The sequence below is a fragment of the Amblyomma americanum genome, chromosome 4 (genome assembly GCF_052857255.1).
Source record: "Amblyomma americanum isolate KBUSLIRL-KWMA chromosome 4, ASM5285725v1, whole genome shotgun sequence".
In the NCBI taxonomy this organism is placed as follows: Eukaryota; Metazoa; Arthropoda; class Arachnida; order Ixodida; family Ixodidae; genus Amblyomma; species Amblyomma americanum.
The window spans coordinates 82464966-82478683 of NC_135500.1; the positions used below are offsets into that span (position 1 = coordinate 82464966).

General features: G+C 51.3%; 1 protein-coding gene across 1 annotated transcript; it reads left to right on the top strand.

Moving 5' to 3' along the window:
• The first annotated feature begins 458 nt into the window (after positions 1–458).
• Positions 459–6300, top strand: LOC144128089 (uncharacterized). The gene has a single exon (XM_077661163.1). It carries the CDS (start codon positions 661–663, stop codon positions 5116–5118), a length of 4458 nt encoding a protein of 1485 aa, XP_077517289.1. The 5' UTR covers positions 459–660; the 3' UTR covers positions 5119–6300.
• The last annotated feature ends 7418 nt before the right edge of the window (positions 6301–13718 follow it).

The following is a 13718-nucleotide window of genomic DNA, read 5'->3' on the forward strand; positions in this document are numbered from 1 at the left end:
GGGACCGCCTAAATGCCCAGCTATTGGCGACTTCTACGACCCAATCAGCGATGAGCTGAGGGGTTAAGAGACGATGTTGGCGGGAAGCTAGGGGTTCTCGCCAGGAGCTTTGGACAGGGAGAGCTCTGGCGGCTCCACTCTGTTGTTGATCTCCCTTTGTCCTGTTCTGTCTAAACTGTATCATCCATGTTACTCTAATCTCACCTGTATAAAGTTTTGTTTGTTCGTCCAAAGACGAAAATCGTCATCCTCCTTCGCTCAACTGCCAATCAGAATTCCGGGCCGTAGCGACAACGAGACGGCCTGACCTCGCTACGCAACAGCAAGCGAGGAAGAAAAGAACCTCAACTGGCGCAGTCGGACAGGATTGGCAGCCATCGCATCCGGCTCGAGCGAAGACCCAGAGGTGTCGGGTCCTGAACACCGGAAGACAGCACTCGACGGACCGTCAGCGACAGCGGAACTGCGTGACAGCGGAGCTTCAGAGGCACTGGGACCCAGGGACCTTCGGGGTACAGTCGTCCCAAGCGGCCTGCAGGGAGTGGCTTCACGGCAGGGAGCAGCAGAGCGCACCGACGGGAGCGAGCGTCGACGCAACACTGGTGAGCGGGATTTCTTACGATTCGCTAGGGGACTCTCGGCTCGAATTTAAAGGGGTGTATGGTTAGGACGCGGGGCATGATGGCGAGCACGGCGGACAGTGAGACAGAGGAGAGCGGCATGACACCGAAAACATCCACAGATGAAACATCTAACCTAGGGGAAAGCAGAGCGCCCCCGGGAGGGACAGCTCAAGTCGAGACAGGCAGTGAGCTCCCCGGGGTAGCTGCTGATATAGAACCGGATTCTTATGCTTTGCGGCGCCTAGAGCTAGATTTTGAGCTGCAAAGACTCAAACTGGAGGCAGAGGAGCGCATAGCGATGAGGAGGGCTGAACTGGAGTTTGGGGGTGCCAGGCAGTCCCCACCTGTCTCGGATTGGAGCGGGCAGCGGCAGACAGGCCTGGACCCGACCACTCAGTGTGCTAAAGTCCTTAAGGGACTAAGGCTGCCAGCCGACTCAGATGTACCTATGTGGTTTGATGAAGTCGAACGGATGTTTGCGACTTACAACGTCCCCGATTCCAGTAGGGTGCACTTGATTATTCCGACTCTAACGGAGCGGGTGAGGTACTTGTTGCGTGGACTGGGAGACGAAGCGTGCCGTGATTACGAGGCGGTGAAGGCGGCGGTCTTGAGTGAGCTTCAGCTAAGCCCGCCCGAGTATTTAGAGAGGTTCGAAGGAGCGTCTAAACGGAAGGATGAAACATGGGCACAGTTCGCATCACGGGTAAAAACCTATTTCGAGTATTACCTCCGTTCAAGACAAGCGAGCTCCAAGGAGGAAGTGGTTTCGCTCATAGTAGCTGACCGAATGAAGGCGAGCCTTAGTGCGGAAGGCCTTGAGCACATTCGCTTACGCGAGGGCGAGAAATGGCTTAGGCCAGATGAGGTTGCGCGGGCGATGCAAACTTTCGAGCAGGCGAAAGGAAAGAACCGCGGAGTGAGACAGGCGAGCGCACAGCCAGCAAGCAAAGAACAGGCTGGCCCACGCAGCGCGACGCTGGCCCCATCACGGGCCGCACACGACGGGAAACGGCAGCCCACATGCTACGTATGTCGAGCTGCAGGTCATCTCGCTAAAGACTGCCCGCGAGTTATTCAAAAGAAAGACGATAACCGTAGAGACGCCCGGGCAAACGCGGTGACAATAGCAGACCCAGGGACTGTCAGGGACGCCCCGGCGAGTCACTCGGTGAACGTTTTGGTCGCAGAAATCAAGGTGCCTCAGCGAGAGGAAATACGGAAGTCCAGGCTGCAACAAGTGCAGCTGGACTGCGCTGGCGTACCCACCGTGGCCATACTGGATACCGGCAGCGAGGTCACCGTTGTGAGGGAGGACCTCGTGCCGAACGCGTATCGTGAAACAACGGGCAACATTAGGTTAGTGGCAGCCTTCGGAAACACAATCGAAGCAAAATTAGTAAGTCTCCCCATCGGTCTGAGGTCGTCCGCGTTACTGTTAGAGCCGCAAAAGGTGCGGATTATTTGTGCACTGACCAATAAGCTCGCCGAAGGAGTGGACTGTCTTCTGTCTAAAGAAGACTGGGAGCTGTTATCACAAGGCAGCCAGGGTGAAGCAGTGGTAGTCTTTGCTGAGACCCCTAAATCCGATGCGACAATTGGCCAGCCCGGTAGCGAGTTTGGTACAGGAAGCGAAACGGTATCTGAGGCGATTATACTTGAAACAAGTGCGGAAGCCCCGCCGGCCGAATTGCGGGATGAGGAAGTGACGGACGCACCGGAGACTCTCAGCCAGCGGGAGAAATTTCGTGCAGCGCAGGTGAGCGACGAAAGTCTCCGAAAGGCTTGGTCTGACGCGAAATCCGGAAAGGGGGGCATGTTCATGTCGGAGGGACTGCTGTACCACTGGGACACGATCGCTGGTGCCAGGGTTAAGCAGTTGGTGTTGCCCTGCGAAAGACGTCAGGAGGTACTGCTGCTGGCGCATGAGTCCCTGTGGGGAGGCCATCTCGGGCCCAGGAAAACAAGGGCAAGGATAAAATACAGCTTTTATTGGCCTGGCCTCGAACAGGAAGTGAAGCAGCACTGTAGAACATGTCACGGGTGCCAAATCCGATCAGACAGGTCGATCCGAGATAGGGTGCCTATCACTCCCCTCACTAGGCCGGAACACCCGTTCCAGGTGGTTAACGTGGATATAATAGGGCCGATTGACGTGCCTTCCGCGCGAGGGCACAAGTATGCACTTTGCCTGGTGGACCTATGTACGCGATGGCCTGAAGTGATTTGCTTGCGTTCACTAACAGCAAGAGCGACGTGCGACGCGTTGCTGACAGTGTTTAGTCGCACAGGTGTACCCGAGGTCATATGTAGCGATCAGGGAACAAACTTTACCTCGCAGCTCACACAGGCGTTCCTCGCTAGGCTGGGATGTTCGCCCCGCTTTTCTACGCCGGAACATCCAGAGAGCAACGGGACCGTCGAGAGGTGGAACCGCGTACTCAAGAACATGATATTTCATGTTATGGGAAAGGACGCCAAAAACTGGGACAAACTAATCCCATTCGTGCTGTGGGCATACAGGGAGGTCCCCCACGACACAACAGGCGTGGCCCCGTTTCGTTTGCTTTACGGCAGGAATCCGACCGGACCGCTCGCGATCCTGCAGCGCACGTGGACGGGTGAGATACGGGTCCCAAGTACACTCAGAGAGGCGCCCGCGAAATACCTTCAGCAGCTTCGCGAACAGATGGAGATAGCGGCTGAGGTAGCAGGACTAACGGCTACCGCTCGCCAAGGTAGCTACGCTCAGGCATACAACAGGGCTACACGTGTTAAGAGCTTCAATGTCGGCGACCAGGTGCTTTTGTTCGACACAGATCGTGGCGGCAAGCTCTCACCGAAATGGCTGGGGCCGTTCCCAGTGGTAGGACGAGAGAGACAAAATTCTTGCCGCATCGATACTGGGGCGCGAAAGACGTCTGTTGTACATGCCAACCGGCTCCGGCCATTTTACGCGCGAGTCAGTCACGTAGGCGTAGTGTTCGATGAAGATGAGGAGTTTGGAAACGTAGAGTACGCGCCTTGCGCGGAAGCCGGAATTCAAGGACAAACTCCCATTGAAGCAACAAAAATGGCCCATCTCAAAGAAGAACAACGTTCCGAAATAGCGGAGCTCTTCGCGAGGTACCCAGAGGTGTTTAGCGAAACCCCCGGGATCGCGGAAGTGGGAACCCATCGGATCGTGCTCGAGGACGGTTACAGACCCAAACGAGCCTTCCCGTATCGAGTGCCCGAACTTCTCAGGAAGGAGGTCAGCCGCCAAGTGGAGGAGCTATTAGAGCTAGGGCTGATATACCCAGTCGAAAGCGACTGCGCGCATCCCGTGGTATGCGTGGGTAAAAAGGATGGCTCGGTCCGTCTATGTGTTGATTACAGAGCCCTCAACGCTGGGACGAAAACAGACGCTTTTCCTATGATGCACGCCCAGGAACTCATCATGAAAGTAGGCCAGTCGAAATTTATCACTGTGGTAGATTTACGACGCGGTTATTGGCAGGTTCCGGTAGAACAAGAGAGCCAGCACTTAACGGCCTTCGTGACGCATGACGGCCAGTACGCCTGGCGCGTCATGCCTTTCGGACTAAAAAATGCTGCAGCAACGTTCCAAAGAATGATGAACGTACTTCTGTCCAAGCACCAAGGGTATGCCACGGCGTACCTTGACGATGTCGCGATCTTTTCGCAGTCATGGTCAGAGCATCTCGAGCATTTGGAGTCAATCATGAGTCTTTTACGTGAAGCTAAGCTGAAAGTAAGTAGTCAAAAGTGTCAGATTGGCCAGGCGCGCATAAGGTATTTGGGGCACGTGGTGGGAGGAGGCACGCACGGACCAGACCCTGACAAACTCGCCGCTATACGGGACATACACGCGCCAACGACAAGAAAGGAGCTCCGTAGCTTTCTTGGGCTTTGCGGATACTACCGTGAGTACGTGAAAGGTTACGCGGAAGTCGCCTCACCGCTGACAGCTCTCACGAAGCGTGGAGTACCAAACCCAATCCCTTGGTCAGACGAAGCCCAACGGGCGTTCGAGCAAATGAAAATGTCACTCTGTCGTGCAACTATGCTGAGCACTCCGGATCTTAGCAAGCCTTATTGGCTGTTCACAGATGCGTCTGAGATCGCAGCTGGCGCCTGTCTGGCACAAATGGACGATGGTGGTCGGGAGAGGCCGATTGCCTTCGCCAGCCACCGCTTTACTCCGACACAGTCAAGGTGGTCGACAATCGAGCGCGAGGCTTTCGCCGTTATCTGGGCGCTGAAAAAATTTGACTACTGGGTATTTGGGGCGGAAATAAATGTCGTCTCCGACCATAACCCTCTGTCTTATTTGACCGCGTGCACGCCGCATGGGGCAAAGCTGACGAGGTGGGCTCTCGCACTGCAGCGCTACAACGTAGCGATCACCCACCGGAAAGGGGCCAACAATGCGAATGCGGACGCGTTGTCTCGCCTCCCCAACGTAACATGGGAGGGAGCAGATCGAGCCTGAGCCCCCCGGCGAACGTGAACGTTCCCGCAAGCCAGTGTGTATGTGCTCCTTTTGTGTTTTGTGTCCGCGCTGGTGCCGTGAAAACTGCCCGACTCCTACTCAAGACTGCGGGACTGAAACGGGCGAGAAGGAGGACGGACAATGTGAAAGACGCCCGTACCCCTGCGTATTTGTGTGGTGCGTTTTTTTTTTTTTGCATGAACTCAGTGTCTCATTTGTCATGTTTTCGGCTAGTCTGTGCTAATAGCCCAGATATCCTCTTGAGGGGGAAGTTGTAGAGCCGCTGAGCTCAAGAGACAGGTGTTCCCGCCGGCCGGCGAGCTGTTTGCCGACACGGAGACGCCGACAAGTGCCCGCGCCAAGGTGCTGGCCTGGTACTCGTTACTGGGTGATAGCGCGGCGGCATGTGTCGTCCCATAAACGACCCTTTCCCCCGCAGCGCGTTCCGGGAAACGCTCCCTTTCTGTTCTTTGCGCGGGCGGCGGTGCCGACCCCGCGTATTCACCGTGGGAGCGAGCGGCGCCGCTTCTGGGCGACGCGCGGGAAGCCGGGAGCACGAGCGGCGAAGAGAGATGAGCACCTCGATTACGCACACGGCCCCGAACTTGCAGGCAACGCTGGCGACGGGACGACCCATCTATTGGCCATTCGTTATGTCTCTGCTGGCCGACGCCGTTTCCAGAAAAAGGGGACAAATGACAGTTCTGTGCGTGTGCGTGTGCTGATGTGCCTGCCTCGAATTGTCAGCGCAGTCCGGAAGGTGCTGTGTACGACTGCGCTTGCTTTTCTTGTTTTGTGCTTGCTTTTGTGGGTCACGTGGGTCTCGCTGGAAGCACGGTGGGACCGCCTAAATGCCCAGCTATTGGCGACTTCTACGACCCAATCAGCGATGAGCTGAGGGGTTAAGAGACGATGTTGGCGGGAAGCTAGGGGTTCTCGCCAGGAGCTTTGGACAGGGAGAGCTCTGGCGGCTCCACTCTGTTGTTGATCTCCCTTTGTCCTGTTCTGTCTAAACTGTATCATCCATGTTACTCTAATCTCACCTGTATAAAGTTTTGTTTGTTCGTCCAAAGACGAAAATCGTCATCCTCCTTCGCTCAACTGCCAATCAGAATTCCGGGCCGTAGCGACAACGAGACGGCCTGACCTCGCTACGCAACAGCAAGCGAGGAAGAAAAGAACCTCAACTGTGTGCATTAAATATTCCTACCAAAGCCTCATAACTTCATCTTTCTCGAGCCAGGCTAGCTTTTTTAAAGGACTATATACACCAAATTTTATTACGCGTTTTCTTGTCAAACGATGCTTTAGACATTAGAATACATAAATTATCGCGTGGTACTTGCCTAAAACCGCTAAAGAGTTTATGATTGAATTTCTTCTCTCATGCTGTTTCGGTTTCATCGACCGAACGACGACTGTGACGTCAAGTTTATGTTTTGGTCACGTGATAGACCTGAAAAACTGCAATATAATCGCCAATATGTAGTTTTAATTCACTACGACATCTAATCCAGACTCTTTCAAGACATGGAATGATAAAAAATTACCTGCCAGCGATTATATATCACAGTTTTTCTAGTGGATCACGTGACCGAAACATCAACTTTACGTCACAGCCGTCGTTCGCTCGATGAAACCGAAACCGAAAAATAAATTTAAATATAAATTATTTTGCGCTCGTGCATAAATACCACAGGGTGCTCCATGTATACGAATGTCTAAAGCATCGTTTGAAAGAATAAAACGCGCAAGCAAAAATTTGGCGTCTATATAGTCCTTTAAATCAGCAAGCTTCTTAAAACGAGCCAAAATCACTGCTTGTCCTTTATTTAGTGTGCCTAGATGATTTTCAATGTCTTCAAATTTGTTTGCTTTCATTCCCTCAGCAATGAGGTGTCCAGCATTGTGGAAAATCTTTCTTTTTTTGTTCAATGTATTTTAGTTTTAACTCTCTTTTTGGAATTAGCCGCTGCGGTGGCTGACTGGTTATGGCGCTCGGCTGCTGGCCCCAAAGACGCGGGTTCGATCCCGGCCATGGCGGTCGAATTTCGATGGAGGCGACATTCTAGAGGCCCGTGTACTGTGCGATGTCAGTGCACGTTAAAAAACCCCAGGTGGTCGAAATTTTCGGAGCCGATCACTACGGCGTCCCTCATAGCCTGAGTCACTTTGGGGCGTTAAACCCTCTAAACCATAAACCTTTTTGGAATTACCTGAGTTGCTAACAGGTCTTGGCCGCTCTTTCGGCTTCCGCGGCCAACCGCGCTTTATAACGCCTATATATGAACTCTAGACAGCCGTAATCGAATCTAGCTTCAGTGGAACTGGAGGTGCCCTTTAACCATACCCCTCGCGACTAGAGACCGAGTGGCGCTCAAATCATTTACACTTCCTAGGGACAGATTGCCACGATCACGGAGCAAGCGACGATTTTCACCAAAGTCCCTTTATATGTCAGCCTTGCTGTGGGCGGTAAAAAGGGGCAGCTTTGACGAACAGTGTATACCAAAGGGAACTTAGAAGGCCCGTCACTCCCACAGGGCTTCAAAATATACGGTGCAGTGATTCAGTTGAAAGAAGTGCAAATTCTCCAACAGGGGTGACACTTGATGGGGGCGCAGCCGGTCACTCCAGGCACTCGTCGCGCTGAGTCTCTCAATATACAACTGAAATGTTCAGTAGAACAACATACGGGTGGAGCTACTTGCCATGACCTAGCACAGTGCAGTTCCGAAAGGAAGCAACCAGCAACCTTGACATGGAAGCACCGCGCACCAAGTCGGAATAATTTCTTTCCTTCGCTCGTCCAATCGGCAGTGACGGTTTCAGTGTCTTCACTTGTCTCAATCAACCCTTTGTAGCAGAACACGTACCCCACAGCAAGCAAGACATTCCGGCTCGTGTCCTGTGAGGCCACGATCTCGCACAAATGCGCCAAGAATCATATTGATTAGGGCGATCATCTCTTCGTATATCACATGAAGATGAGGTCAAAATCGTTGCAATAATGCGAGCAATGCAATGAACACCTTTGCCACATCTTGTAAGACTGTTGCTTTGGACAGGAGGTCTTTCTGGCTGAAAGGGTATTCGTGGGAATACTTCAAGTAACTTTCAAAAACAGGCTTCTTAGAATGCGACGACATTAACGGACATTGTAAAATGTGTGAGATAAGTTAATTGCTATGGTAATTAACTAAAATCTGGCAATGACTGTAAAATTCTAGCACTTAAAAGGACCCAGAAAGGGGGTCTCAATAAAGCTGCCATATGTCTGGGATGTTAAAAGACGACGGTTCATAATTATCCCCCAGCAAGGGTTATTTTAATGCGTTTTGTGGAAGCTGAGTTATATGCATACAAAATTTGAACTTCCGCGTCTTTCCCTCTCCTCTCGCACGCCAAAACGGCGGCGATACTCCGCCGAACCCACTCACTCGGCCCCTCCCCTACCTCCGCCGGCTGCGGAGCACGCGGAGTGGCCGCGGCCGCGGTAGCGCGTGACGTCTGAAAGAATTTGGCGCTGTGAACCAATGATTACCCCCGGCTGCTGACGTCAATTGCAAGACCTGACGTCGTCTACCAGGTTTTCGCGCAAAACCCCGGTACCGCGCGTCACCGCGAGGTGCGAAAGCGGGTATTTTTAAAAATGTATTGTAAATTTCCCGTTCGCTCGCTTCTGGGGTCTCGTACGCGGCATGGACGCTCGGTGGCCTGTACTCTACATAGTGCAAGCATTTTGAAGCTAACCTCAAACACCCCTTTCTGTGGCCCTTTAAGAGCTTGGTTGGAATCAGAAAATTGTAACTGGCCATCAAGGTGTGGCGACACACTCTGCGCACATTTCCGTGCAGCCCCCTCCTTGTTATCATCCGGGCTAGCGTAGCACGGCCACACGCTGGACCGCGTTACCGATAAAGCACAGCGCCACCGCTGCGTCACCCGAGGCATGCGTCACTGACAGTGGCTACAAAAACAGGCTGCCCGGCTGGGAAGATCGCTAGTCTACCTTCCGAGACAAGCGTAGCGTCGGCATGCTCGTCCACTGCCATCGGCAATCGAATAAACCCTTGTTACGTTTTATGTTGGGATTCGTCCTTCGACAGAATGGCATCCCACAAAGACATACTACATCAATTATCAGATGTGGGGAAATGTAACTGCTAGAAGGGGCGCGCATCGGCTGATCCTGCCGCTGGAGCCATAGGGAAAGAGAGAAAGCAGCTGCCTGTCTCGACGCTGACAGGTGGCTGCGGCCCGATCTCTTGGGGTCTCCCCAGTGCATGCCTAAGATGACACGCGCTCTCTTCAGATTTCCTGCCCTAAGCCTGATCGATGCTGCGCAGACTGCTCATCGTGCAGCTAATTTTGCGGGCGCCCGTGTTGGCACGTCATCAGAGGTGGGCATCCTCACATGGGCAAGCCCTCATGAGGGCACCCTGAGCGTCATGAGGATTTCACTCGGTGAGGTGAGAGCGAGGGAGGATGGGCGCATGAAAATTCGTGAGGACGAGGGTGAGGGAGGAAAGACGTGGAGAGGTGAGTGTAAGGGAGGGAAGTCATGATGAGGTGGGGGCGAGGGAGGGAAGATATGATGGGGTGAGGGTGAGGGAAGGCAAGATGCACTGTCTGAGGGCGAGGGTGATGGCCCGAACCATACTCGGGGCTAACGTTTTTTGCCTGTGTAGCCGTTATGAATCCCCGTTTGAAAGGGCTAGTTCTTAGGGCGAAGGTTCGCGGGGAAGACGTAGTTTCTGCAGTCTGGAGATACACGAGGCGAACACGAAACGCGGGGAGCTGCACGCCTTCTCCGTCAACGCCATGTACTACACCACTGACAGTGCTATGCCGAGAAAAGCGTTCTTCTAACTCAAAAAACCTATTGTTAAAAATTGTGTAGTGTTAGGTGAAACATCCTGTATAGTGCGAGAACAAGGGGGCACTGGCCTGGCTGTGCAGGTGGCCACCGATATAACGGGAACCGTGGTACACCAGTAAACATTTTCATTATCAGCCGCGAGTCTGTCAGATTATCAGAGTGTAGAGCAAAACACGTAGAAATTATACCTAGTCAGGCTGTTGAATTCCCAAGTTCTATAAGCCTTGTTTCACGGAACCAAGTCAGGTGTGACATTCCGTGTGTGCTACGAGGATCCACGTTCGACGGCGCGGCGTAGACGGAGACCCGTGACAGCGGCATCATCAATTACCCAGCCATGCTCTTTGAGTGACGACCAGAAAAACCGGACCCGCCGCCGCCCCGGGGAAACAGGCTTTATCCTCCCCAATTTCCGGTTACATTCCAGGACAAGGGAGCTGTCAGCGGGCCAGAGCGCGCCGTACCACAGCCGACGCTATGCGATACCGCGAAGACGACATTCTTTCCCTCCCCCCCCCCCTTTGTCGTGGGCTATCGCCGGGAAGGCACCCACAGCTTCCCAGAAGGGCCGCGACGGACACCTGTCATGGCGGACAGGCAGTACTCGCCAAGAATGTGGAAAGACAGGCGCTAGTGAATTAGCTCCGAAGAGAGAGCCTGTGTATACTCTCACTTGAGAGAGAGTGGTGGCGTTTTTGTTGTTTATTTAGTTTGTATTGTTAACAGACTCTGGGTTCGAGGCTAAGCCCAACCCAAAGGGGTGGTCCCCATCTCGCATGTTATTTTGGATTGGAGAATTGATGCTTTGGGCGGGCCACTGGAAATGACCGCCCTTAGTCCTTTGTTAATCAAGTGCTTAAAAGCACATGTAAACGGATGCAGTCCAGTCTGAGCTGGGGCTCCATGCTTAGCATGTAATGTGATGCTACTTAGGCACTAACCTGCCCGGTCGATGAGTAAAGTAGTGCAAAGTTTGTTCTTTTGTAAATTCAGTTCTGCTTTTTCCAGTTTAACTCTCTGTATATGTATGTTGTAAAATTATGCTCTGCTGTCATCATCTACAAGCTCGCCTCCTGTTCATCTTCCAAGCCGAACGACACTAGAGGAAGGGTTTGTGAACCATCCTCGAAGAAACGGACGACTATTGAAATTCTACTGCATACACGCTGAGGACGACATCGTTCGCCAAGAGAGCCTTCAGTGCCGAAGCCCGACGGCGTGCAGCTTCTGCCACCAACCGCTCGAGCCCAACTCCGGAGCCACTCCATCGCCCCCATGAAGTCGTCGACACGTAAGCTCGGACGCCCCAGCCTCTGATGTATAACCTTAACCATGTGTAATTATTGAATATACCTGTTTGTTTAAACTGAGCCATACGGTGTCTCTTTGCCTCTCCGTCCCGTGTGGACCTGCGCATTATGGGGGTCATCACACAGGTGTCGGCTCAGTGAGGTTTCAAAGAGCTGGCTGCAGCTCAAAAAATACTTCTGCGGAATTCCACTATCAAATCAAGGCCTGTTGGCGGCGTTGGTGTAGAATTTCGTCACTCGCACTGTGAGTAGCTCAGTAAAGCCGCATCTTCTCTTTCCGATGTAAGTGCAGTATAAGAAAGCGGTGCCGCAGTGTGCTGGGCAAGGACAGCCACTGCAGTCTTACCATGAAAATAAAGCAGCAGCTTAACCACCTTGGTCTGATTTATCGCTCGCTCCGCCTTGCTCTGTACGATGTGATAATAAAGAAAAAGTTGTATACTGCTCCAAATAAAAGGATGATCTCTTGGTTTATTTCTGTCCCTAGTGAGGCGTGTGACAACGTAATCGTGTGCCTGATTTTATGAACCAAATTTCTTGCAGGCATGGTAGGGAATTGACACTCAGCGTTTGGGTAAATGCGTAGACTACGTGCAAGCAAAAAAATCACAGGCGGCCCCTGGCCATCGTCTTCGATTTTGACCTTCACGAGTAGTTGAAGAGCATACAAGGATTCAGGGTACCTCCAAATCGGTCCAAGATCATTTTTTTGTTAGTGGCAGTATTGCTTCTGAATTAAGTACACTGTGTAGTAGTTCCCGGAATTTCTCACCACCGTCCCATGCGGCTTAGTGTATCCTGTGGCGCTACAAAAGAAATCCTCAAGAATTCTATATTTCCTTTTTTTTTAAAGCAGATAACGTGTCAGCCATAGATGTCCTTTCTTTTCATTTTGATGACTTCGCCAATAATACTGATCACATGCGTATCCTCTGCCACCGTTCTAAAAAAAATTGTGAACAGTTGTATCCGTTTTGTGCCAAACATTGTCAAGAAACCGAAAATTAAGATCCTGTGGAATTGCAGGGAGACATTAAAGTTACAGAGGCGGCTAGAAAGGCTTAAAAGGGGAAAGGCTTTCTCCAATGCATCCATGATTTCAGATTTGTCCTCTAAAATTAAGAATCAAGTAGCCATAGAAAAAAAACGCTATTAAGGAAAGTTCCTACTCAACTTTATTGCGGCATCACCAGAATAATTCTGGACGGCTATTTTACCTAAATGCTTAGACTTCGATACCTTCGAAATAGAAACAGGTAACTGATTCGGAAATATTATCCAATGCTTTTAATGGTCATTTGAAATCTGTTTTTCCTGAAGATGATAGTGCCCTACCCTCTTTTAAGGCGAAGGCTCATGACTTGCCAGCGGGGGTGTTTGCAGAAAAGTGTCACACTATAGCTGTCAATAAACTGATGACGTCATCGAGATAAGGCACCAAAGCACGGTGTAAGAATAATATACTGCACCAAAGCAACTACAGCAGTCTGAAACAATGCGGAAGCAGTTGCGCGCAGCCCCGATCATTCGAGATAAGTCTGATGGCATCGCAAAGAAAATGATAAAGCCGTGTGGCTGATGAGCGTGTGACGTCATTGGGTGGCGCCACCATCGTTCGAGAGGAGCGCTTCCCAGGCAATCTTGCCAGACACCTCCTGAACGCCGATCTGGAAGGTTGCCGCCTGAACGCTATTTGTAGTCTTTAATGAACATCTTCACCACGCGTCAACTACACAAGCAGCAACACCGCGCTGAAGGCTTTCGCCTCACCGCACTTTAGGTCTACAAAATGCCCCCTCCCCCGAATGTCTTATGTCTCTGCTATTTATGAAGGACCTCACAATTTCAGAGCAAGGTATTTTCAACGTGCTACTAAAACTGAACGTAAGGAAGACCCCGGGGTCCGACAACATCCCAAATACATCTCTTCAGAGATATGCAGAGTGTGTTTTCAAGTATTTGCATGTTTTACTTACTAAATTATTACGCGACGGTGTACTGCCAAATGATTTGGTTACGGCCTGGATTAAGCCGTTACATAATAGTAGAAAGAGAGACGCCATTAACAACTATCGCCCAATATCGCTGACATCAACAACCTGCAAATTACTTGAGCACATTATACATAATCAAATGCTGGAATTTCTTGATAAAAATATTTTTTTAACAAATATCAACGCGGTTTTACAAAAAGATTTTCGACGTGTACTCAGCTGATTGAAACAATCCATGATTTTGCAATATCAATTAATAAAGGTACACAGATTGACGCAATTATTGCTCGAATGCATTTGACAAAGTTTCATGTTCAAAGCTTCTTCATAAATTACGTAAAGTTTTCCGAAATAATCTGTTAGCACAATGAATTGCAGTGTGCCAGCGTATAGCACAAAACAATATGTTTCTTT

Coding starts and splice junctions, on each gene's coding strand:
- LOC144128089 (XM_077661163.1), top strand. CDS start 661: ATGGTTAGGACGCGGGGCATGATGGCGAGCACGGCGGACAGTGAGACA.